At 36.2% G+C, this 27460-nt stretch overlaps 1 protein-coding gene across 2 annotated transcripts in view; it reads right to left on the reverse strand.

Moving 5' to 3' along the window:
- Window positions 1-1881: 1881 nt before the first annotated feature.
- The window catches only part of CLPX (caseinolytic mitochondrial matrix peptidase chaperone subunit X), a 37313-nt gene continuing 11734 nt past the window's right edge, over window positions 1882-27460 (reverse strand). The window contains exons 4-14 of one of the 2 annotated variants that reach the window (XM_027123328.1): window positions 23133-23287; window positions 20793-20952; window positions 19346-19387; window positions 15093-15269; window positions 14560-14724; window positions 13638-13726; window positions 12493-12657; window positions 8712-9011; window positions 6987-7079; window positions 5390-5496; window positions 1882-3618 (exon numbers count right to left, since the gene is read on the reverse strand). In XM_027123328.1, coding sequence (XP_026979129.1) covers window positions 3528-3618; window positions 5390-5496; window positions 6987-7079; window positions 8712-9011; window positions 12493-12657; window positions 13638-13726; window positions 14560-14724; window positions 15093-15269; window positions 19346-19387; window positions 20793-20952; window positions 23133-23287 — 1544 coding nt within the window. In that variant the 3' untranslated portion in view covers window positions 1882-3527. The remainder of the gene's footprint in view (window positions 3619-5389; window positions 5497-6986; window positions 7080-8711; window positions 9012-12492; window positions 12658-13637; window positions 13727-14559; window positions 14725-15092; window positions 15270-19345; window positions 19388-20792; window positions 20953-23132; window positions 23288-27460) is intronic. The other variant, XM_027123329.1, reaches the window with a different exon arrangement.

The following is a 27460-nucleotide window of genomic DNA, read 5'->3' on the forward strand; positions in this document are numbered from 1 at the left end:
TTATTTTTTTGTGTGAACTTTAGAATCCATTTGCCTAGTTTCATTTTAAAACTTATTGGCATTTTATTGGAATATTAAATTTATAAATTAACATAGGGATAACAGACATCTTTATAATATTGTTTTCCCATTGAGGAACATGGGATACCACTTTTCATCAGATTTGCAAAAATATCTACCCATCCACTCTTCCACTTACATGGCTATCATCTTAGTCCAATCCATCATCTTTTCTAGTAGGCTTATTATAATAGCCCCAAGTGCCCCTGATTTAGTCCTTGGTCCTCTGTAGTGTGTTCTCTTATACCGCAACCAGAGTGGTCTTTTAAAACTTACATCTGATTATGTCATTTCTCCATGCAAAACCTTCTGGCAACTTCTCATCTCACTCAGAATCAAAGGCTGGAAGGGAACTGGAAACAGCAAGATCAACTTGTAGTTTACTGTGGAGGGGATGTGGGTTCAAGAGTTATGTTTTGTACGTTGATAAGAATTTATCTGATTGATATATACACACTACTATATGTAAAACAGAAAACTAATAAGGACCTACCGTATAGCACAGGGAACTCTACTCAATACTCTATAATGGCCTATATGGGAAAAGAATCTAAAAGAAGAGTGGATATATTTATAACTGATTCACTTTGCTGTACACCTGAAACTAGCACAACATTGTAAATCAACTATATTCCAGTTAAAAAAAAAAAACTGATCCAAAAGATGGTAGGAGATAAAGGGCAAGTGCTGGAGAAATGTCCACAAGTAGGCCTCTAGTCATGTTTCCCTCCATTTATCTCAGCACCTTCCCTTCCCAACAATCTAAAACACATATCTAGTGATGTCCAATTCTCATGCTTAAAACCCTTTTAATAGCTCTCCACTACTTTCTGCATAAAATTACAACTTAATCTGGCATACAAGATATTCTATAATTTTTAAAAAATGTACGGAGCACCAAATATATGAAGCACCATGTTAAGTGCTGGTTATAGTTAACGAAACAGGCATGATCTTCATGCTAGTGGACTTAACGGTGTAGTTGGAAAGACAAGTGAAAAATAAGCTTGGGGGTTTGCTATAGAACAGGAAATACTAGGCATTGTTTAGATGCTTCTGGGAATGTTTCAGAAGGAAGGAGACCAATAATGTAGTAGAGATACTAACAAAAGAACCTGAGGCCTTAAGAAATGAGAGGGGATGATGGGATCCCCTCATAATAACATGGAGTGACTGAGTTTTGATAAAAGGAATCCTTCAGCTGTAACTGGAGAGAAAGGTTGGGTGCTGAAGCAGATACATTTATAACTTTGATGGTGGGAAGATGAGTTCCATCTTTTGATGGTTTCTCAATGAAAGGCAAAGTCTTCAGTAAGATGGAGGGGAGAAAATACATTAAATGGTCTTCTCAGAGTAGTAACATGAACTTGTACTGGTTACCTATTTCTCAACTCCTAAATCTCCCTAGTTGTTTCACATCTCTGAGATTTTGATTTACTTTTCATTATTCCTTTCTGGAAAATTCCTACTTGTTCTTCCAGATCCATCTGGGCTATCACCTTTTGTGCCACACCTAGTACCTACCTCACTTCCATTATTATAATGCACTGATGTTTGTATTTGCTTCCCCTACTAGACTAGTAAACTTCTTGGAAAGCTTGGTCTGTATTCCTAGTGTGGGGCCCATGCAGGATATTTAAGTAAGGATTTTCAATCAATGTTTAACATAAACAGACTTTTTGTCTGTGGAATCTACAACTAGGAGAATTTATTAGAAGAATATGAATGTGTCAGGATTAACAGTCTCTAGAATAAAGCCACTCATGATATCTGTGTCCTTTTAAAAATGGCACTGCATTATGGACACACCACAACAATGGCTTTCATTTAATGCTTTTGTTTTATTCAAATGCCAAAACAAGTTTCAAGATACAAATCGTAGTTATACTCAGTTGTGTTTAATTTAAAAACATCAATTATGCTTTAACTTTCAAAACCAAATGTAAGTTGTTGTGACTAAAATGTCTCCCAGTGCATTTCTGGAGGACTGCCTTTAATATATTTAGTAGCTACTCCAATTTTCACTCTACAAAAAGGAAAATGATGAGGCTGTAAGAAAAAGATAAAGAACAGTCATAATATGAAAGACTTCCTGAGAAGAACTTCAACCATTACTAGGGAGACCAAGAAAGATACCAGTTTCTGTTCTATACTCTAGCAACCAGGCTTAAACACTTTGCAAAAGTGCATTTCTGGTCCTACCCCAGCCATAAATAGATATCTAACATCTCTTATTACATCACAGAAAACCCAATTTCATCAACAAGATGTAGAATTTGCTAATAGCTTAGGGTTCTTTTCCTAAGAAAATGGGGGCGGGGGCAGTAAGAGGAAAACTCAAGAGTTTATAAACTAAAAACTGAAAACAAATGTTTAAAGGTACTCTGATTTAAACAATTTCAAACAAGGCTGAACTGAAGGAACAGTATAGGAACTTCTATCAATATAGTGGGAAAGAAAAAAGTTTAAAAGGTACTCAAATATTTTAATATTTATGGAATCAAATGAAATAATTTTCACTGTTAAGTCCCCCAAATTTCCCCCACTGTTTAGTTTTCTTATATAATGAAAGTTAATAACTTATATTTTAGTATGAACACATTCCCTTCTGCTGATAGCATAGATTTTCTTTAATATTCTATGAAGCCAAAGAATTAGACAAATATCCAGCACCAGAAAACAACAAAAAACTAAGTACTTTAGGTAAATGTATTAGGATATTTTATTTAGCTCAGCACATGGCTGTAATACTACTTTTAGAATTAGATGTAGTCTCTTCCTGAAGATTTAAGGCAGACTTCAATTCCATCTGCTCACTCATGGTACTAAAATGGACCAAAGATGGCAAATAAATCAGACAAGTCAGCAAGAGAATGGCCTTTTTTTATAGTCCAATGGGGAAGTTTCGTGTCATGCATTAGTGGATAAGACTAAGAATACAGCTAAACAAATCATCAAAATAAGGTTCTTCAGGGTACTTTTTCCATGAAATCTTTAACTACTTGGAAACTACCTGCTCCAATTTTTAAGATGAAAAAAATTCTAATATTTTCAGGAAACAAACATGGGTAGAAAAGGCTAAACTAAAGAATGGCATCCCAATCTTCAATTTTAAAGAGTTTATTTTCCCATTTATAGTTACATCATTGTAAAATCCACAGTTATTGCAACACCTGCATTGCTTAAAAGAACTCCTAAGAATTTTTTTAAAGCGTATTTTTTAAAAACCAAACCAAAATAATGTACATTTTGTCTCTGAACACTGTGTCATTAAGTCCATGTAATGTCAGTCTGTATAAATCAATGTGATGTTACATTATATACATGATCTGATTTTTATCCTAAAAGCTTCTGACCATGTATGATATCCAAGATAGATCCAATGCTTTTAATGTCAGACTGTAGAGACAGTTACGATCCTAAACAAAAGAAGGAAAACTTTATATACAGGACAGAAGTCTGACAGTTTAGCTGTTTGCAGCATCTGCTTGACGAGGCCATCCTTCTTCTTCAACTCCAGAGTCATACTCCTCTTCAGAGGATTCTTTCGTTGGAGCCCTATAATGAAAAGCCATCAGTGTTTTTTGTTTTTTTAAATAAGAAATAGGGGTAAACACAACTTCTCAAAAAAATGAATAATAAAAAATTAATCCACTTAGCTAGAAATGACACACAAAGAAGGAAAATATTAAGAGCACTTCTAATACTAAGATTGCTTAATGGTAAAATATGGGAAACATTTAGAGCACACAACCAAAAACTACAAGTAGTTTTCCCAAACCAATTTTTTACTGAAATAAATCAACAACAAGGCTTCAACCGTGAAGGCCTTTCCTCCAGCAAAAAAGTAGAATCTATTAACGAAAATGCTTGACATTTAGCATGTCAATGGTAAAGAAGTGGAAAGCTTCTGATCAAACCAATATGACTCAAATTAGTCAAAATTATGATCAGACCACCACAATTCCTTTATATATTAATATTAAACAATAAAAATGAGAATTATATCTCTTTGAATAAGGTTGTTCAAAACCAATCAACTGCCTCATAAGTTACCTTAGAAGATAAGCATAAAACATAACATATGTTGTGACAGAAATCTAATTTTTATGTAGGTAACATTAATGTCAAACACTGTTTAATAAATATTTATTGAATAGATCGGGGTCAGTAAACTACAGCCTGCAGGCCAGATAAAGCCCATCATTTGTTTTGTAAATATTTATCTGAACACAGACATGCTCATTCATTTATGGACTGTAGCTCTAGTGCTATGAGGGCAGAGTAGCTGCAATACAGATTGTATGGCCCTGAAGTATTAATCTAGCCCTGTACAAGACAGTTTACTGACCCCTAGAATAGTTAAATAAAGCAGTGAAAGATATGTCAAATTTGTCAACTGATAAGATACAACTAAGAGAAAAATTATGTCGTCAAAGTTTTGGTCTTATGTGGGTCTTCCCTGGTGGTCCAGTGCTTAAGAATCCACTTTCCAATGCAGGGACACGGGTTCAATCCCTGGTCTGGGAACTAAGATTCCACATGCCGCGGGGCAACTAAACCTGTGCTCCGCAACTACTGAGCCCACACACTGCAACTACTGAGGCTGCGTGCCACAACTAGAGAGCCAGAGCCCACGGGACCACAACTAGAGAGAGGCCTGTGCGCCACAATGAAGAGCCCTCGCACCACAATGAAAGATCCCACATGCCGCAACAAAGATCCCTCATGCCACAACTAAGACCCGACACAGCCAAGTAAATAAATATTTTTTAAAGTTTTGGTCTTATGAAAGACATGAAGCAAGTAATTCATAAATTACAGAATTAGCAGCAAAGTTCATTTAAGTTTTTTCATTTGGATTACTTTTATATTTTTTTTGATACTTCTTCCTTTAGGAGAAAAAAGTGGAGACTAATTTTTTTTTTAATATTTATTTATTTGGTTGGTTATTTGGTTATTTATTTGGTCTTAGTTGCGGTAGGTGGGCTCCTTGGTTGTGGCATGCGAACTCTTAGTTGCAGCATGCACGTGGGATCTAGTTCCCTGACCAGGGATCTAACCCGGGCCCCCTGCATTGGGAGCGTGGAGTCATCCACTGTGCCACCAGGGAAGTCCCAAGTGGAGACTAATTTTGAAGATCAATTTTCAAGACTCAAAATATTTTATAAGCCAAAATCAGAAAATTTTTCTACAGAAAACTTGAGATAACTGATTAGTTTATGATTTATAAGGATTTTTATATAATTTTATGACAGACCAATAAACCATAGCAATAAAGAGCCTATCTCAAGCTTTAGATCTGTTTTAGTTTGACAATACACTTTACCGGATGTATCCTGGTTCCTTCTTTCCTTCTACTACTTCTTTGTCAACCTCCACACATACAATATCAGAATTAGGGACTTCGAACATTGGTTCTAGTAACAGCTTTTCCTAAAAAGATAAAAAAAAGTAATGAATTACATGGAAAACTGAGGTTACATATAAAATGCTTGTATTCTACAGGTTATCAATCGAATTCATCAACTCAACAAATATTATGGAGTCCCTGTTATGCACCAGTAACTGAATGTTGAAAAGTCAATGTAAAAGCTTTCATATTCTTCATATTAAAACAGCTTCTAACTAAATTCACAGAGAAGTCATTCTATAAGGGAAGGCTTTTTGTCTGTATAGTTCTGCCTACTTAGGTCACCGTGCACATACAAAAAGACTGTACCTTCATTTTGTATGTGATTCAGGTGTTACTCAGAAGCATTCTTGACATACTCTATGACCAAAGGAGGTCAACTAGTAATCCTTAATTTGGAAATGATTTAATCCTAAATCATCTCTACAAAGCTATGACTTCAAACAGGCATTTGTCTCAAGTGCTGCAGTAGATCTAAAGTTATTTACTAAAGAAAACTAGTTTTGCCTATGAGTAGGGGCTGGATTATATTCCATATTAAGGAAAATACTGGTTGAGTACATCAAATTTTCTAAAAATGTCAACTGTATCACCTGTTTTTCTAGTTTACATGCTTATAAATCTGTCACAACACCTGAAGTCCAGGCCTTCATTAAAGAGTAAAATCTCAAATTATGATGGATGTGTAGCTCTAATCAAAAAGTCCTACTGAGGGCTTCCCTGGTGGCGCAGTGGTTGAGAGTCAGCCTGCCGATGCAGGGGACACGGGTTCGTGTCCCGGTCCGGGAAGATCCCACATGCCGCGGAGTGGCTGGGCCCATGAGCCGTGGCCGCTGAGCCTGCGCATCTGGAGCCTGTGCTCCACAACGGGAGAGGCCACGACAGTGAGAGGCCCGCGTACCGCAAAAAAAAAAAAGTCCTACTGAGATAAGAGAAGTAATATTTAGCAGTGAAATCCTCAGAGAACAGAATATGTGCTTGCTTTGGGAGCATGTAGGGAAATAGTAACCCACTGTACAGCCAGACCTGGGGGAGTAGGGGTGAGAACTCTAAGGAAGAGGGTGGGTGGTGACTCAAAGTAGGCTGGGTCTCTAGGATTTGTAACAAAATAAAAATAGTTCATAACATACTGAAGAATTTAGGGGTAAAGTGCCACAGTATCTACAACTTCATTTCAAACAAAAAACAACAATGAGGATTTCAATGGTTCTGAGAAGGCACTCTGGAGCTTAAGTCAAAAGGCCTATGTAGAGTTTTGTGAAATTCTCCTTCCCATGATCCTGATTTCCTCTATTTCATTAATCATATTAACTGTATGTCCTTTGTTGCAAACACCCTGAAGTTCCTTTTTAGAAAAAAGAAAGATATAATATACTGTGACCAAAAAAAAAAAATCACAAAAAATATTAGACCAATTTTCTGGATGTATTTCCAGAGGAAAACATCGAGGTTTAGTATTCTCAAAATTCAGACCAAGAAATAATCTAGTTTCTGTAAATTTATGCCAACTTACCATTATGGACCGGAGGCCTCGTGCACCTGTTTTTCGTTCTAGTGCCAATCGGGCTATAGCTTTCAAAGCATCTTCAGTAACATTCAGTTCACACTACAAATATATTCAAAAGAAATAACTCAGATAATACTTGATGATATTTTCCTAATACAACCATGCAGTATTTGATCTACTAACTATTACTACCTACCACCATTACTGGTCTTTTTAGAACAAAAAGAGACTAATGCCCTGACTTTACTGGTAAAGAAATAAGTTCCAGAGAGCTAAGTACACTGATTCACTAATACTCAGAAACACAGAGTCAGAATCTTTGTGTCTTGACTGACACTATCCCCTTTCAGACTAAAGCATTTTTAGACTATAACTTAGTTTCTGGAAAATATTCATTTTAAAGAGTGTTACTAACCCTCTCATCCTATAGAACGAAGGTAAAACTTTAGACAAGTCTCTCTAAATTACCACAAATTCCAAAACTTATTGAGAAGTTAATATACGCTCCCAAAATCAAAATACTTTGGAACATCAGATTTTATAAAATCTTGGTATTAAACAACTTTTGTTTATTAATTTCTACATCCAGAAAATGTAAAATTTAAGTGAGGTAATTATCTCTCACGGTGCTTCAGAACCTTGCCTTCAAAAAGCACTTGTTTCTATGAATTAACCTATGGGAAGGTATCAGTATGAATCTCAAGTTTGTCCTTAGTCCTTGAAGAGGTTTTCTACATTAACGTGGATTTTCTAGGGCTTTATTCAACATTTATTGAACCCCTGTGTGTTTATATATTAGAAACTGAGTGATGAATCAGACACTACCTTTGCCCTCAAGAAACTTAAGTGTATTGGGTGGTGACAAATTAGCAAAAGAGCATTTACAGCATAGTGTTTGCACATGGTGCTAAGAGAGCACCAAAGTGGGGGCATCTAAATAAGGCTAGGGGACCACTGAAGGATTTTTAAGGAGGGAAGTAAAATAATTAGCTTTGTGTTTATTCATTAAGTATTTATTAAGAACTTAATATCTAATATTTGTTGAACACTGTGTTCAATAATTTTAAAAAGATCCACTCTGGAAGTAAAGTGGGAGATGATAATATTTTGGTGGTGGTGGTCAGAGACAGACTTTAGATAGGGAGACCAATTAGGAAGTAAATGCATGGGTCAAGGTGAAGAATGATAAAGGAGACTGACTTGAGGTAGGGACAATGGCAATGGAGAGAAGGAGACTGGTATTTTGAGACACTAGGTTCAGAAAACCCAAACATTTGCTATCTGATTAGATATATGGCTCCAGGTGTCTGGCTGCAGAGAAGTAGATGTGAGAGCTAACTTTAGAAAAAAGTATACCTAGTATGTCACAATGAAAGCATTTAGAATATCAAGGCTGAAAAGACAATCCTGTGTGCCTGGCTTGAGGGGTTAGGGGTAGGCTGCTAGCACAATTTCTCTCTATATATATCCTTGGGCTTTAAGCTACAATGTCAATTTTAATTAAGAAAAAAATAAAGCCAACTCCTAAGTGTCTAATATGACACAACGTGCCTTCCCTGATTCCTAGATCCATATTTAGTGAGGAATAGGCTGGTATTCCAGATAAGTATTGCTTTTTTTTTTTTTTAAAGTATTGCTTTTTAATTTGTTAGGCTAACATATGTAGAGTTTCAGTAGCAAAAAAAAAAAACAACCCATAAATTAAGTAAGTATAAAAAATAAAAATCTAACCTTATCCATGCTGAATAAGGCCTGGTACTGAGGAATAACAGCATTACGTGGCTCAGTTAGTATTTGTACAAGTGTTTTCTCATCTAGGCTATGCAAAGGAACTACCACAGGCAACCGTCCCACAAACTCAGGAATCATGCCAAATTCAATGAGATCTCTGGCTTCCACATGACGTAATAAACGATCTTTTTCTTCAATGTCTTGGTGAGTATTTGATTCTCCACTTCGATTGGCAAGGTCTGCAGCAGCTGCAGCCCTTCTGCCTTTTCCCAGATTAGATGGTGTTCCAAATCCAAGATACTGCCAAAGACAAGACAGGTATTATAAATAACAGAATAAAGCTGCATCATGCTCAGCATTTTACATGCATATCTCATGCCATCTTCACAACAGAAGAAAGTATTATCATTTATATTTTACAATGAAGAAAAAGGCTTAGCGAGGTTAAGTACCATTGCTGCTAGTGGTAAAAGCCAGGATTCAAACTCAGGTCTATCTGCCTTCAGAATTGAGAACCTAACCAACTCTCAAAGAATGAATTCTAGTAAAAGTAGGTAAGTAAGAACTGTGAAGGGAAGTCCCTTAGAACTCATACAATGATGTTGCAGGATTTTTCTGAGACCTCTAGACTAGTGTGGCTTCCAAAATGTGCAAGAACTGTGGAAACAGAGATAGTAATTATTTTGTAACCAAAGTCAGTTTTGTAATACTGTAAACAGGAATAGTGCCTATGGAACAAGCAGACTTAAAACAAAATTATCCACAAGTGTCTTAAGTCATTGCTAAGCATTCTATTAAAATCGTGATTTGGGGTTGCATACTATGAGTTAGAATATCCTATGAGTTAGAACATCCTATGAGTTAGAATAATTTCGATTTTATAAAGAACATGTAAGGACATCAAACAAAAATGGTAACTTTGCTGCAAAAAGTTGTTCATCTAAGGTGTATGGATCTTGCTTTAGTCAATATAAAAGAACTATACTCCAGGCAACTGTCCGCAGTTTAATTTTGATATGTCATACAACTTTTGTCAAAAGAACAAGTACATGATATATGAGAAAACAGCTAAGTTAAAAATCCATTCCTGGGCTTCCCTGGTGGCGCAGTGGTTGAGAGTCCGCCTGCCAATGCAGGGGACACGGGTTCGAGCCCTGGTCTGGGAAGATCCCACATGCCGCGGAGCAACTAGGCCCGTGAGCCACAACTACTGAGCCTGCGCGTCTGGAGCCTGTGCTCCGCAACAAGAGAGGCCGCGATAGTGAGAGGCCCGCGCACCGCAATGAAGAGTGGCCTCCGCTTGCCGCAGCTAGAGAAAGCCCTTGCGCAGAGACGAAGACCCAACACAGCCATAAATAAATTAATTAATTCATTAAAAAAAAAATCCATTCCTGATACTCTAAGCTGTGTATGTGGACAGTTAGTGTATCAGAAAGCAAAATACCTTTCATTCAATAATTTAAACATATATTAAACATTTATTATACATACAATATAAGCATATATAGTAATAAATATATATACTCATATTTATTATATATATGGATATACATTTATTAAGCATTAAGCATTATTATAAAACACTGAGGATACAAACCTGAAGACAGCCCTTATCCTAACCTAAAGGGACTTATTTACAGTGAGAACACATGAAGATATTAAAGCATCATAGGTGCAATGAAGGACAACTGTACAGGAAACTACAGCAGTGGAAAGAAAGAAAAGAGGAAATACTGGGGACAGAGGGTAGGAGGTGACCAAGAAAGTCTTCACAGAGGAATTGCCTAATCATTTGACAGACTGAGTCTTAAAGAATGAACACATATTACCACCCAATACACTTCTGGATTTGTTTGAGCAAGAAATAAATGTTTATTGTGTTAAAAAAAAATGAACACATATTTGCCAACTGGACTGAGGTGGGGAGGACATGAGCAAAGGCAATAGGAATAAAACTTAAGACTGCAAGCAGTTTCATATGGTTAGGAAAGAGGTAGAGGTAGAGGTATATTATTTATATTGTACTCCTGGCTTTCAATGAGGTTTGGTAAAAACAGTAGCCAAATGGATGTGTTTAATCCTCTATAAAATCACTGTTGCAGACTCTCTTATGTCTCTGTCTTCTTTTCCTAAAAATCTATGTGACAGGGACTTCCCTGGTGGTCCAGTGGGTAAGACTCCACGCTCCCAATGGAGGGGGCCCGGGTTCAATCCCTGGTTGGGGAACTAGATCCCACATGCATGCCACAACTAAGAGTTCGCATGCTGCAACTAAAGATCCTGCATGCCGCAACTAAACATGCCACAACGAAGATCCTGCATGCTGCAACTAAGACCCGGCACAGCCAAAATAAATTAAAAAAAAAAAATCTAAGTGAAAAACTCTTTTTTAATCTTTGTCTCTCATGAAGACATCATACCCTTCCTCTTTCAGGCAATAAAAACTAGCTCACGATTTCTCCCTACTTTTCATTAAGAAGTTCAAAGCTAAACAGAGTGACTTAATTTCCACTAAGTTGAAATGACCTAAACCTTCCTTTTACATGTTTCTGATCTCTTTACTAATAATACTTTTAATTGTTCTTTTCTAAATGGTTCTAGCTTCAAATTCTTTTTGGAAGTATGAATTATAAATAAATATAAGAACATGGTCCTTGGCTTTGGTTACAGAATTTTGAATATAAAGTTCTCTCTCTCTCTTCCCCACCCTCCCCCATCTGTCTCTCTCAAACGCATGCATGTTTGGGCGCACACACAAAGAAATAATTTCATCTTTCTAATTTGTTAGGCTAATTTATACAGAATTTCAAAAGCAAGAAAAACATAAATTAACTAATATGAAAAATAAAAATCTAACCTTATTGAGGAATAACAGCACTACCTGGCTCAGTTAGTATCTGTACAAGAGGTTTCTCATCTAGGCTATGCAAAAGAATTAACACAGGCAACCATTTATTAGCAGCGTTATTTTTTTTTTTTTACTACTACTAAACTACTACATTAGTAGCTACTACTACTAAACTAAAAGCTAAAGTAAACTACTAAACATGCAAGGCCAAGGAGACTTAAAGCAAACAATACAGCAAAGAGGTGATCTATGATATATTCATTTACGTAGAATGTATTATATAAAAGGTATCATTTGTGGCTACTATGTAAAACACAAAAGCATGGAAAACGGGCATGTTTTCGGGCTTCTTGCCACTATGCTGACATTACATTTTATCGTAATCAATCAATAAACAGGTACTGGGCATGAACTTTGAGGATATGAAAAAATAAGTACCAGTTAAAATCAAGGCTTATAAGAATGTTTAAGAAACATCTATAAAACTAGGTGGGATCACAACCCTTCCCCCAACCTCCAAACTGCTTTCCTCCATTTGTGCATGTCAGCAGTGATCTATGAAGACTCTATGGGCAGGAGCAATGGAGACAAGCTCTTTATTGGGCTCCAGTGAATTGGGCAAGAGAAATGAGTAGAATTTTTATTGATACAGCAGCTACCCTCAAATAATAAAAAACTCCTTAGATGAAATATAAAATTGAAATCATCAAGTTATACTTTAAAAATGCCCATATATAGATGATATTTAGAAATCTTCCAAACTACTACTATGACATTTTAAAAATAACTAGGCATATATTTCTGGTATACTCTAAGAAAACCTAACTCGTAAAAATCCACAACTGGCAGCCAGCAGATATGAGATTAGAAACTGAGGGTCCATCCTCTAACTTCAAATGCTTTCTCTCCTAGTAATCACTCAGAAAAACTTACCTTTTCATTTTTTCTCCTGCTGATGATTCTGTCCAAACCATTGAAAGCACCAGATGCAACAAACAGGATGTTTGTTGTATCAACTTGTACCGTTTCTCCACGTAGCTTACGGGAATTCTTTTCTGGAACATTGACTATTGTGCCTTCTAGTAGTTTTAATAAGCCCTAAATAAAGAATAAATGATTTATGGCATCATCATATAAGCGTATTATTTATTATACTTTAGGTAATGGGATTCAATGGGGAAAATAATATGTGGTTATGGTCAATGAGCATAACTGAAGAAAACTCCCACATTTCTATAACTAACATGAAAATCTAATATACTATCACATTAATTATTCATAAATTTATTTGGAATAGGTATAGGACTCCTGATGCATTCAGGAAACAGTCAACTCAAGAGGTTGTTTTTGATGGTAAAGACATAGTTCTGACATAAAGATAGAATTATGGCTCTCTAAGATGTTATCCAACCATGGTGGGAACATTCAAAATTTGAAAATCTTTGAAGATTCGTCTTTCATGCAAATTAAAATTCTATTCTACTCCTAGTGTTAAACTTTGAGAATACCTATATATTGAGATGCCTTTATAAAAAACATCATCCAGCACATTTTATAAGTGTGACCGTACCTGTCTATGTCTTGGTCAAAAAAACAAAAGCAATTTTCCTTACCCTGTAATTTATGTCATAATTAGTTACCAGTAAAAGGTCAAGTTGCCCAATAGATTATTATGACTTTAAGTATGACTCTATAAGGCATAAAACTCTATTTTATCTTCTAATTAAGTGAAAAGAATAAGATACATGTATATAGTTCATTTATGTCTAGTTACAACCAGAACTTTCTTCAAGAGTCCTCTAGAAATGTTTAACTGGGCCTTTGTGTAATAAAACCAACAAAAATTAAATTTCATTTATTTCTTTAAAGTATTTTTAATTTCCTAACAGAGGTAATTTGGTATTTAAAATCGCCAACAGCTTTCTCTTAGGACCTGAACTAAATGGTATATGGAGTTTGGAGTGGGAGAAATAAACAAAACAGAATCTAATTGAATGTGAAACCAAACGTACAATATTTGGGAGGTTGATGTATTCCCTTCCTTTTAGTGGACTTGAACAAAATATTCAACTGCTTACTTGCTGAACGCCTTCTCCACCTACATCCCGTAACTGATGAATGCCTGGCACACTGCCAATCTTATCTACTTCATCCAGAAAGACAATTCCTATAATTTAAGGAGGATTCTATTTATAATATGAAAAAGATATACACAAAATAACTCAGCTTTAAACGACTAGGTAGCTAGAGAGCAAGGTTATTTAATCTTTAACACTTAACATATACAATGGCTTAATACTATAAAAATACACTGCTAGCTTTCCCACTCATCATTTTGTGCAAAGGTTTTATAATTTATTCTATAGAATATCACTTGGGTATGATAACCAATTCTCTATGACAATAGTTATCTACCCCACTAATGTTTTCAGGTTCTTTATTCTAAGAAGCTGAGATAGAGGTATAGTGTGAAAGCAGAAGGTGGATACAGGGCTGGTATTAGCAAAATTTTAGCTTATTTTTTTCCCATCCATATTCTTGTCTTAAAGGAATTTGGACAGGAAGCTGTCAAGCTCTTCGTGTAAACAAGGACAGATGATAGATAGGGAAAAGAGAAATGCAGCATCTATGACATCCCCTAAGTCAATAGCCTAATTTGTTTCTATATACATCTTGCACTCTCCTGCACTTGTCCTCATCCCCTCCCTTACCCCATCCCAGCATTACGAGTATAGAGGAAAGTCAGAACAGGAAAAACAATGATAGTATTAAGGATCTAATGGAATAGTAATTTAGCCTGTTTTCACCCTAGTAGCCATATTATAACATTAAGGCAAAGCAAACTTTTTGGCCCTTGGTATGCTAGAAAATGTTTAACATAGCTACTTTTATATAATTATAGAATTTTACTCCTTGACTCAAAATAAAAATTATATTCTCTTGCTATTAGACTGCTTCCCCAACAGACTATATCTGGGGACAAACTACACTGAAACATACCTTGTTGTGCTTTTTCTACATTATAATTGGCATCTTGGAGCAGTTTGGCAATCACAGATTCAATATCTTCACCTACATATCCAGCCTGAGTCAAAGTCGTACAGTCACAGATAGCAAAAGGGACATCAAGGCATTTAGCTAGGGTTTGTGCCAGAAGAGTTTTACCTACAAATAGAAACAGTAACTAAAAATTTACTAAAAATATGTTGTCATACAATTTCTCTACAAAAATGCAAAACAAATTAAATGTGAAGAATGTATAATAAGAAAAATTAGTGTTACATCTTTTCTCTACTATTACTCAGATATAATGGTACACTATTTTCATTATTCCTGTTAAGATATTAGGGACTGGCCTAAAGGGCAATACCAACACCTCAAATTCAGTTCTAAGCCCTTTATAACTACCATAAGATTGGCCTTAGATGTTCCTCTTAAGAGTGAGAATCCCCCAGTCATAAGACACAGGTTACAGAATCATTTATATTCTATTTTTTTTAAAATGAGTAGTGATTTTTCAGTAAGTTATTTACCTGACCCAGTTGGTCCAAGCAGCAAAATATTACTCTTTTCAAGTTTTATGTCATCATGGGAAGAATCCAATACTTCACCTCCTCGTTTTTCCTGAGGTATTTGTTGGTTTACTTGTTGCTGCATTGATGCTCCTAAAGCATTACCATGTGGACTAATTCCAGCAATCTGAAGCAACTCTGAAAAAATGCCAAAGGAATTATTAGAGCTTCATTTGATTTTACCTGAAAAAATGCCCAATAAAACCCTACATCTAAAACCAATCACCTATTTAGAAAAAATTTAAATATTCTGACATTTTGCCTTACCTATAAAGGAAGAAAGCCTCAAATTATCTAATGACAAATGTACAATACACAATGATTTTTCAGGGAACCTTAAGCAAAGGAAATGGATTATTTTTACCTTCCTTATTTACATAAACTTGTATGAAGAATATACTTTTACTGAAAAGAAGGCAGTGTAATAGGAGAACAGTGCTAGGAGTCAGAAAGCTTTAGCTTTGGTCCTTTATTTGCCTCTAAATAGCTATATGATCTTGAGCAAGTCATATGTACACTTTGTGTTTCTATGCCTGTGTTTAAGAACAAAACACAAGGGCTTCCCTGGTGGCGCAGTGGTTAAGGATCCGCCTGCCAGTGCAGGGGACATGGGTTCGAGCCCTGGTCTGGGAAGATCCCACATGCCATGGAGCCCATGAGCCACAACTACTAAGCTTGTGTTCCAGAGCCCGCGAGCCACAACTACTGAGCCCACATGCCACAACTACTGAAGCCTGCGTGCCTAGAGCCCATGCTCCGCAACAAGAGAAGTCATCACAATGAGGAGGCCACACACCACAACGAAGAGTAGCTCCCGCTTGCCTCAACTATAGAAAGCCCACGTGCAGCAACAAAGACCCAACACAGCCAATAAAAAAAAAAACAAAAACAAAACACAATTGATTTGGAGGCACTTTGAAAGATAAAGGTATATTATTTTTTCAGTACAAATGAAAATAAGCAGGGCTGTGGAGAAAGGGAAAAACATTAAACTGAGAAATAGGAAACTTGGGTTCTAGTCTCGGTTCTATTGTAGGAGCATGGCAAGTCACTTAGCTTTACTGGGCCTGCTTCCTTAGTGAAAATACTGAGACATATGACCTTTAAACAGTCTCTTCCACATTTAAAAATGATCCTGTGAGTCTATCAGAGAAACCAACTATGGTAAGATTCATTATCCTTGGCCCTATCTGAATTCCTGATTTTACAGGATCTCAACTGGATCACTGCAGTTCCTTTATTAGAGACATAATCTTAACTATATGGGAATCATATTGTTGGCAAACTAACAGTTTATCAGCTGGATCCCTTAAAAAAAAAATCTTATTCTCACTCTCTCTTGGCTGAAGGAAAGAATCCCAATACTCTTTTCAATTAGCCAGATTTTTAACTATCCATATTGCTCCTGGCTCTCAGCATTTAAGGTATCTGTGCTCATATCATACTTGTTTATATTTTCTGGATTTATTTTTAGGTTGTTTCTAAGAATATCAGTATTTTCCAATGCTTTATTATTATTTTGTGTGTGTGTGTGTGGTACGCGGGCCCCTCACTGCTGTGGCCTCTCCCATTGCGGAGCACAGGCTCCGGACGCGCAGGCTCAGCGGCCATGGCTCACGGGCCCAGCCGCTCCGTGGCACGTGGGATCTTCCCGGACCAGGGCACGAACCCATGTCCCCTGCATCGGCAGGCGGACTCTCAAATGCTTTATTATTTTAATCAAACCAACAGACAGGGCTTCCCTGGTGGTGCAGTGGTCCGGAAAGATCCCACGTGCCACGGAGCGGCTGGGCCCGTGAGCCATGGCCGCTGAGCCTGCGCGTCCGGAGCCTGTGCTCCGCAATGGGAGAGGCCACAGCAGTGAGGGGCCCGCGTACCGCCAAAAAAAAAAAAAAAAAAAAAAACAACCAACAGACAGATGTTCAGCAGACATATTATTATAGTACTATTCTATCTGGCTGTCACTTTCAAACTATCTTTGGGTCACACCCTTTGGTAAAGGGTTATTCTAGTCATCAAAAATAATAGGCATTAAATAAACATTTGAATTTAATTAAATTGTGCTCCATTTGACAGTTAATGATCAGCGAATAAATCACAATGCTATGTCTCAGTACAATTCACATCAGGCAAAAAAAATGCAGTCTATATTAGTTCAGTTAGATAGTTGTCCCTACTAAACAAAAAAAAAAAGAAAAGTTTTTTTTTTAATTTCAGCAAAATCTAGTTAGGAATTGTGACAATATAAGAAGGTGCTTGGCTGAAAAGTAGGTCTGCCCAATGGGGAAAAGATGATTTAGGTAATTTGAACAAAATCACAAGAAGCATACTGACTACAGTGAAATCATATGACACATGTATTTAACTTACTCTATGATTTAAGTATTTTTAAAAAAGGAATAATTTAAATAGTACAGAACAAATGATGTTTGTCATTCCATTTATGAAAATATGCTCCACGGTAAACTTGAGATAACTCTCCTGTTCTTTCAGTTAAGTCTCTGTTCTTGCATTATCTCTCATTACATAGGCAGCTCTCTATAATAAGGACTATGAGCAAGCAGGCTAGAATAGTTAGTTGTGTGCAGCTCATCAGCTATATGGCCCTAGGCAAACTACTTAAAATTTCTGTGCTTCAATTTTCTTATACGTAAAATGGTAGTGAAAATAATAGTTTCTGTCTCATAGGTTTGGGGAAGATTAATGAGTATATACATGTAAAACACTTAAAACAGTGCCTGGCAGATAGTTTTATATGTGCTTTGGAAGAATTTACTATTAGTACTACCGTTTTCTTGTGTTTAAGTATTTGTATAACACACAGCCCTTATATGCAAGCCAACTATTTCATTTCGTGCTTAACTTCAGAAAAACTTTATGTTCCAATGATGGAGGAAAAAAGCATCAATCTTAACATGTTAAAAAGACATATGTTGGTCTCTAATATGTGATTTCCAAAGGAACATCCAAGAATTTTTTTTTTTTTTTTTTTTGCGGTATGCGGGCCTCTCACTGTTGTGGCCTCTCCCGTTGCGGAGCACAGGCTCCGGACGCGCAGGCTCAGCGGCCATGGCACACGGGCCTAGCCGCTCCGCGGCATGTGGGATCCTCCCGGACTGGGGCACGAACCCGTGTCCCCTGCATTGGCAGGCGGACTCTCAACCACTGCGCCACCAGGGAAGCCCCACTACATACATTTTTAAAAAATCACTACATATATATTTTATCAATATACTCACTATAGACTTTTCTTTAATAATTCATAGTAGCTTCATCAGCCACCTGCCCAAATTTATGAATATATATTGACAGCATATTTTATTACATTTAATAAATCTCATGCCAGAGTTGGTAAACTAGTTATGTTCTCATAGCTCATCCTGAATATATAGTACACTTCAAATAGTAGATGTATAACACTGTTTGGTTCAAAGGCAAATGTAAAATTATCAAACTTTTAAGTGAAAAATGTTCATACTGGCTTATCTATTGTTTTTTGTTTTTTGTGACAACATGAATCTTCTTATAACTTTGGAACCTTCTCCCTCTGTATGGTAGCTATATCCACCTCCAAAGAATGGGTTCAAGACATCAGAATGGCCACTACCTTTGGTTTATCAGGTCCTTCCACACCCTCCATCAGACCATCTGATGCTTATAGGGGCAGTCTAGGGCTTGCAACAGTGAGTTGGTGCTTATGTATAATTAGCGAATCTACACTAAGTTTCATAAACACCAAAAAATAAACAGTGTGGTTTCTGGCAAAGAGTAGCTGGAAGATAATCTGCCTCCCCTAAAATTTGTCACTTACAGGCAGACCAACTCTTAATTGTATGGTTTTTTTAAAAAAGGATATAATATTCAAGCTACAGATTTTTAAAAATACAACTTCTGTTAATATGCAGATCTAGAGAAAAACTGCATATAGTACTTTTTATTTCTCTACATTATGCTTTAAGAAATATCACAACAGAAAAGATAAAATCAAATATCTAAAATAACCCAACATCTACAAACTACACAAATTAGCTATGAAACTGTTCCAAAGTTATATATACCACGTATAACAAACAGGCTTAGATAATATACAATATCTTTCTTAGTAATACACAAGCAAATACATGTCTACCATTACTACTGCTGACAAACTTCACTGAGGTAAATCTCAAAAGGAAGAATGATTACAGAGGAGGACCTGAAGAGAGGTCACTTACTTGTAAATCTGTACTCATCCTCCCGTCTTCTTATTTCTAACTCTAAGAAAGAGGATGAAAATGGCAATGTGAAAATATTATATATTTGTTTAATTTAGGGGAACAAACAAGGAGTATTCCACTTCTTGCCCTCTTCCAAATATATTTAAAGAATATGTTCTTTAACGTCCTTTCAGCTTTTCACATTATCAAAGAATTTATATGCTACCTACTTTCTACATTAAAAAAAACCCCAAAGATGCTTAATGATGGCTGTCCAGTTGCTAATATTCACATTTGTCAAATACAAAGCTGCTATCTATTTTAAGAAAAGAGTAGTAATAATTTAGGTCTTTAATAAGAGTTTAAATCCCTCATACTATAAATACCATGTAACCATTTGCTTTTCCAGCACCTAGAAGAGCTTAACTATTAATTTGTTGACTGAAGGAATCAGAAAAAATCATTTTGCTCCATGACTAAACAACGCGATTTGGACCTTATAAAAATGAAGGTTCCAAGTCTTTCAATAGTTACTATGATTTATACTTTCTAAAAAAGTAACTGATCCTACTACATGACTATTTTGCAGTAAGCTCAACCAGTGAACAACTGTCTTCATTAAGCCAATCAGTCATATATTTAGTAGCTACTAAAAGTAATTTAATACTGAAAGTATTTAGCAGAACTCCCTAAAATTATAAAATGATAACTAAAAGAATGTAAAATGATACACTGTAGGACAAATCAGAAATTACAGCTCCCTGGCCAAAAAAAAACCACACACACACAAAAGACCTTAAAATATTTACACTGTACTCTATTCATAGTTTTTTAAATAAAATCATTCTATTAATATCACACACAATATTGTCCACAGTAAGCTGACATTACACAGTATATTGGTACGTTAGAATCTACCATTAATAGGAATTATACTTTGAATCACTTACAAATTTGCCCTGAACCTTGCACTCTGTAGCTGGGGACTAAAAGGAAAGAGTGCTGAAAATGTTCTGTAAGCTTTATCATCTCCATATATCTCTGACTTAGGCAAATGAAATTCTGTATCCTGAACCCAAAAGAGAAGAACTCAAGAGTCACACAGAGAGCACTGCAATGATCCAGTCATGGGGAAATAGTTGTAGTCAAGTCTACAATTCAAAAATGATGTCTCAATCTGCATACCAGAACCCATGTACATATAACTGAAAACAAAAGTTTTAAGAAATAACGCTTAAGTTGTTAACATACTCTGGTATTTTCTACTCACACTTATTAACTCTTTTTTAAATGCTGTTGGCAATGTACTGAAATGATTTCATGAACCACTAATGGGAAGTGATCTGTATTTTGAAAAATGCTGTAGTGTACTAAAAGTATTTTAAGACAAAAGCAAAGAGTTCCAAATAAGGATTACCTCTAAAGCACAGTAATCTCTATTTTGGTCAATTATCAAAACACTAACCTCTAGGAGTTAATGATGTCTGCTTCTCAACTTCTGCTTGCTGTCTCACATTAGCTGGGATATTATTATATATTCTCTTATAATGATTGTATACAGCAACTGAAAGCACCTTCTTAGCAAATGACTGGCCAACAACATACTTGTCGAGGTAGTTATAAATCTGAAAAATGATTAGATATGAACAACTTACTATGAGCTATCACAAAATATGCACATTAAAGTTACATACTGAGCACACTTTTTTTTTTTTTTTTGGCTGTACCGTGCAGCACGCGGAACTTCCCCTACCAGGGATTGAACCTGTGCCCCCTGCAGTGGAAGCATGGAGTCTTAACCACTGGACCAACGGGGAAGTCCTATATTGAGCACATTTACTTACAGTTTTAAATTTGAACAAATATTCTCATCCAAAACAAAATGCCACGACTTCCCTGGTGGTGCAATAGTTAAGAATCTGCCTACCAATACAGGGGACATGGGTTCAATGCCTGGTCCAGGAAGATTCCACATGCCGCGGAGCAACTAAGCCCGTGCACCACAACTACTGAAGCCCGCGCGCCCTAGAGCCTGTGTTCCGCAACTACTGAGCCCGCGCACTGCAACTACTGAAGCCCGTGCACCTAGAGCTCATGCTCCGCAACAAGAGAAGCCACCATAAATGAGAAGCCCCTGCACCGCAGTGAAGAGTAGCCCCCGCTCGCCACAGCTAGAGAAAGCCCACCACGCGCAGCAACGAGGACCCAACACAGCCATAAATAAATAAATAAACAAACGAATGAATGTTTGCTCCCTTTAGGTTTATAAACAAAACAAAACAAATTGCAAGGGGCATTACACATTATGTAGCAATGATTCAGAGGCCCCAAACTTAAAAGGAACAAAACACAATTCTTTTGTTCTCTAGCTTAACAAAGTATCCCTGTACTCTTCTAGTGCTATGCCAGTTTCTATTCTATAAACAATGTCACTGATCCTAATTTTTGAAAGTTAATATTAAAGTCAATTAGAATACCTACACTTGCCACCATGGGTCTAAAGCTATCATCATTAATGTAAATCATTTTTAAAAATCCTTTTTACACGTCTCTCAATAATATGAATAATATTCTTCACAAAGACAACATATTATAAAACTAACCTTTTCAAAATAGGCATTATATAATCAAAGACCATTATACCACCAGTATCAATGTGTTTTAATGCTCATAAACATTTAGCTTCTTCTTAGATATTAACTTTAAAGCTATGCTTTTATCTAAATGGCAATCTAAAAGCCTTATTCTTGGTAGAAACTAAAGCTCTAGATGAAACTTGGATACTGCCAAGAGCTTAGCACCTGGGATAAATTATTTCAGCTTTTAGAAACAGAAATTAACTGTTAATATTCACTAACTCCTGAAAATAGTTATTTTCTAGAACTTTATTCTCTAGAACTTTGACTCAGATGTTTGAAGTCTACACAAATTAGAGGGGAACATAAAGCTTAACAGCTATATTTTCCATTACTTCATTTATTTTTACATGACAAATTCTATAGTCGTTGACCATATGTATTTTATTACGGTTTTTAAAAATCATCATTCCTCAAAAATTATACCCATGATTTATTAAACCTGCCATAGCACACTTGCAGAGACAAATGCACTGGTACCTAAAAAGTAGAAGAAAGCTAAACCGAAGCAGAGGGTGACAAATGATGTAAGTGTGCAAACATCTGAGATATGGCCAGAACAGAGGGCACACAGCCCAGAGCAGGGCTCCTCCTTCTCAGAAAGTGTACGCCAAGTACCCAATGAAGCTGGTGGTACACTCTGCTGTGTTTCACATGGCCAAATCACAATCCATCTGAGACTCCTAGGAAGAGCCCACACCACAAAAGTCACAGTGCTATACAGGAGAGCCCTGGCACATTGGTCAGGAAAAAATTACTTGCTTCCACTGTTAGCCCGAGGCTGTTTTACCATAAAGTAGATTAACTTAAGGGGGAAAAATTGCAGGCTGGTGTTATTTAGGGGCCCAAACTAACAAAAATAAATCCCCAGCTGCTCTATTTTAAGGATATCATTTTAGATTAACTCAGCATTAACACTACTTTAATAATCATCAACTATATTTCATTGCTACGAATACAGTAATCATGACATGGGAAAACAGCAATGGATTCCATACCTGAATTTCAAGTATCAAATATCAGTAACAATTTAGCCAGGTATAGTCCATATTAAGAACTTATAACACTTGTTTAGATACTAGTATTAAGATTCAATATAAACTGGAGGGAGGGGAGCAATGAAATGTTTTCAAGATAAAGTGCTTATAAGACTGAACTAAGACCTATACCTTTTTGGGGGGAGGAGGTGGTTTCTGTTGGAATGCCAATTTTACAGCTTCTGCTGCTGATTCAGGTTCTTTAATTATGCTTTTCTTTGAGTCTGCTTCTGATAGCACAACAAAAAAATGATGACATTTTTCACACTTCACAAAGCGGGTGGATGCTGTAAAAGGACAGAGAAAAATAATTCAAATAGTGTTTAACCTTAAAGACTCATTGAAATTGAAACCTACATACTGGACAAAAATGCTTGTAGTTCACTCCACTAGCCACAACAAACAGCCTAGTTTATACCTAAAATAGATGATAAAGATGAGTTCAGTAAACTACACTTTGTTCATTTTAACTAGGTTCTTTCATTTTGTGATAGACTGCATCTAGAGAAAAGATCAGTTGAAATGATTTCGACTTCTCCATTCGCTAAAGTTTTTTTTTTTGGCCGCACCACACTGCTTGCAAGATCTTAGTTCCCCAACCAAGGATTGAACCCGGGCCCTCGGCAGTCAAAGCGGGGAGTCAGGGACTTCCCTGGTGGTGTAGTGGTTAAGAATCCACCTGCCAATGTAGGAAACACATGTTCGATCCCTGGTCCGGGAAGATTCCACATGCCGCGGAGCAATTAAGCCTGTGTGCCACAACTACTGAGCCTGCACTCTAAAGCCTGCAAGCCACAACTACTGAGCCCACACACCACAACTACTGAAGGCCGCGCACCTACAGCCCATGCTCCGCAACAAGAGAAGCCACCGCGATGAGAAGCCTGCACACCGCAACGAAGAGTAGCCCCCGCTCGCATGGTAGAGAATCCCATACAGACTATTAACAGATACAGAGCAAAAGGTACACAGGAATTAGTTACATGTTGGTAGGTCTAGGTATACATTTTTATGTTACTTTTGTGTAACCTAAATAGACAGGTAAAAAGAATTTTTAAAACCATGGGAATCTCTGTCCTTTGGGAATATTATAACTACCTATCCATACATTACAAGAAAAACTGCACTGGCAAGCACACCTCAATCTTCACAAAATAATCTAAATTTTTAAAAAATAGACAATTCTGCATTTAAAAAATAAATTTAACTATTAATTCAGCCAATTTAATTCTTACGTGTCTGTTCTTAAACACAAGGCCAAACAAAAATACATTCTGGATAAATTCTAGCCACAAATTTTAAACTAGATTAGGGGTCATTTGTGTATTCCATTTATCAATCACCTAGTAAGTGCTTCCCTAAAAAAAAAGATCAAGCTATACCAAGTACCTCTGATTAACACAAGCCCAAACACGTTATCACCATCTCCCATCAGTGGGAAAGACAGTGGCTTTAGTTTAGGATAAGGCACCAGTAAACAGGGGAAGGATTAAAGGGCAGAGAAGCCGCTAATCTAGTTCAGGCTGTGTGACAGAAAAATCTGGCCTGAGAACACAAGAACAAAGTATTTCTCTGAAGATACTAGGTGAAAGGGAAAGAGAAACACTGACAAATAACATTCCTCTCTGCTTACTGTTTGAAGGGTTGCTTAAATTCTACCTGAATACTTGCAATACAGTTTTACACTGAAACATGTTCAACATATACCCAAGTTCAAGGATTCGATTTTATTTTTCAAAATGCTATTTCAGAAAAACAAACAAATAAACAAGCATTGTAATGCATATTTTTTACTCCTAAAAACAAGGGGCAAAATCTGATTTTGTTAAATCATCAGAGGATAAATAAACCTCCTTCCTTTAAATGATTACTACAGGTATCCTATATTCCTTTATAAACAGAATACTGATTCCAGTAAACATGCTTGTATAATATACCCACGACAGAAGAAAGACTACCTTAGTAAAACCTTTTTCAGGATATTTGCTTAAATGAAAGTTCTTCATGATTTTGAAAAAGTTTCAGGGTCAAACATAAAATCTCCAAACCACTGCAGGAAAGTTTATTCTTAACCTATGAGAAATGTAATTACAGTAAGCCTTCAGAAAGTATTATATACAGAAAAATAAAAACTAAAGGCTCTACCCAAAAGCAAAACATGCACTATGACTCTGTTTAAATGAAATATAAGAACAGGCAAAACCAATCTCTAGCGATGGAGGTCAAGGTAGTAGTTGCCTTGGGGAAAGAGAGGTTAGTGACTAGGAAAGAACAAGAGGGAGCCTTCTGGGGTGTGGGAATATTTGATATGTAAATCCATCAAACTGTACATTTAGAATCCATGCACTTTCTTTCCTTTTCTGTAAAGAAATTATATCTCAATTTTCTCTTAAGTTAAAATAAAAAAGAAATAAAGACCAAAAAACAGAAACAAACAAACAAAAAACAACTAAAAGCTCTACCTTAAATAAAAGTAGGGATGCTATTCATGTTTGACAAGTTATTTTTTAAATGGGTAAGAAAAAACTAAAAAATATATATCATTATAATCAAGAATCTTAGATATTATTTCAATTTCTGATGATTTTCTATACATTCATAATGGTATCTATAAAAATGGCATTTTATTTCTACAGTCAGTCAAGCAAGAGTAATACCACTATAAGAAAACATAAAAATCACTACAAATATACTTGTGAGATGAAATATGTACAGCAAGATCAATGGGCTAAGAACAGTTTCTACATTAAAAAAATGACAATGAAAGTTATATGAAATTCAAATTTCAGTGTCCATATACAAAATTTTATTGGAACATAGCCATCCTCACTGTTTTACATTGTCTATGGTTGCTTCTGCACTATAACAGCAAAGAAGAAAAGTCACAACAGAGACCATATGGCTCATAAAGTCTAAAATACTTAATATTTGGCCTTTATAGTAAAAGTTTGCTGACTCCTGCTATACAGCATTTAAAAGGAAAGGAATACCCATAGAATGAGAAAAAATATTTGCACATCACGTATCTAGATAAGGGTCTAGTATTCAAAATACATAAAGACCTCTTATAGCTCAACAATAAAAAGATAACCCAACTTAAAAATGGACAAAAAATTTAGTCTTTTCTCCAAAGAAGATATACAAATGGTCAATAAGCACATGAAAAGATGCTTAACATCTTTAGTCATTAGGGAAATGTAGATCACAACCATGATGAGATACCACTTCCCATCCCTATGATGGCTATAATAAAAAAAGACATAGGGCTTCCCTGGTGGCACAGTGGTTGAGAGTCCGCCTGCCGATGCAGGGGACACGGGTTCGTGCCCCGGTCCGGGAAGATCCCACATGCTGTGGAGCGGCTGGGCCCGTGAGCCGTGGCCACTGAGCCTGCGCATCCGGAGCCTGTGCTCTGCAATGGGAGAGGCCACAACGGTGAGAGGCCCGCGTACCGCAAAAAAAAAAAAAAAAAACTATATTAAAAAAAAAAAAAAAGACATAAATGTTGAAGAGGATGTAGAGAAATTAGAACCCTTACACATTGTTAGTGGGGTTGTAAAATGGTTGTAAAACTACCACCTCTGTAGCAGTTCCTTAAAAAGCTAAACAAAGTTAACATTTCACCCAGCAATTCCATTCCTAAGCATATACCCAAGAGAAGTAAAAACATAAGTACACACAAAAACTTGTAAACAAATGTTCACAGTAGCATTATTCATTCATAATGTCCAACAAGCAGAAACAACTCGCAAATGTCCATCAACTGATGAATGGATAAACAATGGAAATACTATTCAGCCATAAAAAGCAATGAAGTACTGATACATAATACAACACTGATCAACCGTGAAAACATGCTAAGTAAAAAAAGCCAGATATAAAAAGTCACATAATGTATAATCCTATTTATATGAAATATCCAGAATAGACATATCCATAGAGACCACAAGTAGGTTAATGGTTGCCAAGGCTGGGAGGGGAAGAGGTGGAAAGTGACTGCTAAGGGTTATGGGGTTTCTTTTGGGGGTGATATAAATATTCAGGAATTAGATACTGGTGATGACTGTACAACTTCATGGATATACTAAAAATTCCTGAAATGTATACTTTAAAAGGGTGAACTGTATGGTATGTGAATAATAATAGCTCAATAAAAAATTAAAATTTAAAAGAAAGAACTTGTATGTATTAACACACAAAGTTCTCAAAACACTGCTGAGTTGGGAAAAAAAAACAATTTGCAGAAACATGAACAATATGAAACCATTTATGCTTTTTAAAAGTTATGTGTTCAATGAAGACATATTACAGAAATATATCTTTAGCATTATCTATAATGCTCTACTTTTTTTTTTACAAAGGGAGATATACATATGTATTCCTCGGGTAATTAAAAATAATTTAAAAGGACAAAAAAAAGTAGACACTTAAACAGGCCATTCACAAAAGAATTACAAGTG

The sequence above is a fragment of the Aethalodelphis obliquidens genome, unplaced genomic scaffold (genome assembly GCF_003676395.1).
Source record: "Aethalodelphis obliquidens isolate GAN/ISIS:26980383/991018 unplaced genomic scaffold, ASM367639v1 scaffold26, whole genome shotgun sequence".
NCBI lineage: Eukaryota > Metazoa > Chordata > Mammalia > Artiodactyla > Delphinidae > Aethalodelphis > Aethalodelphis obliquidens.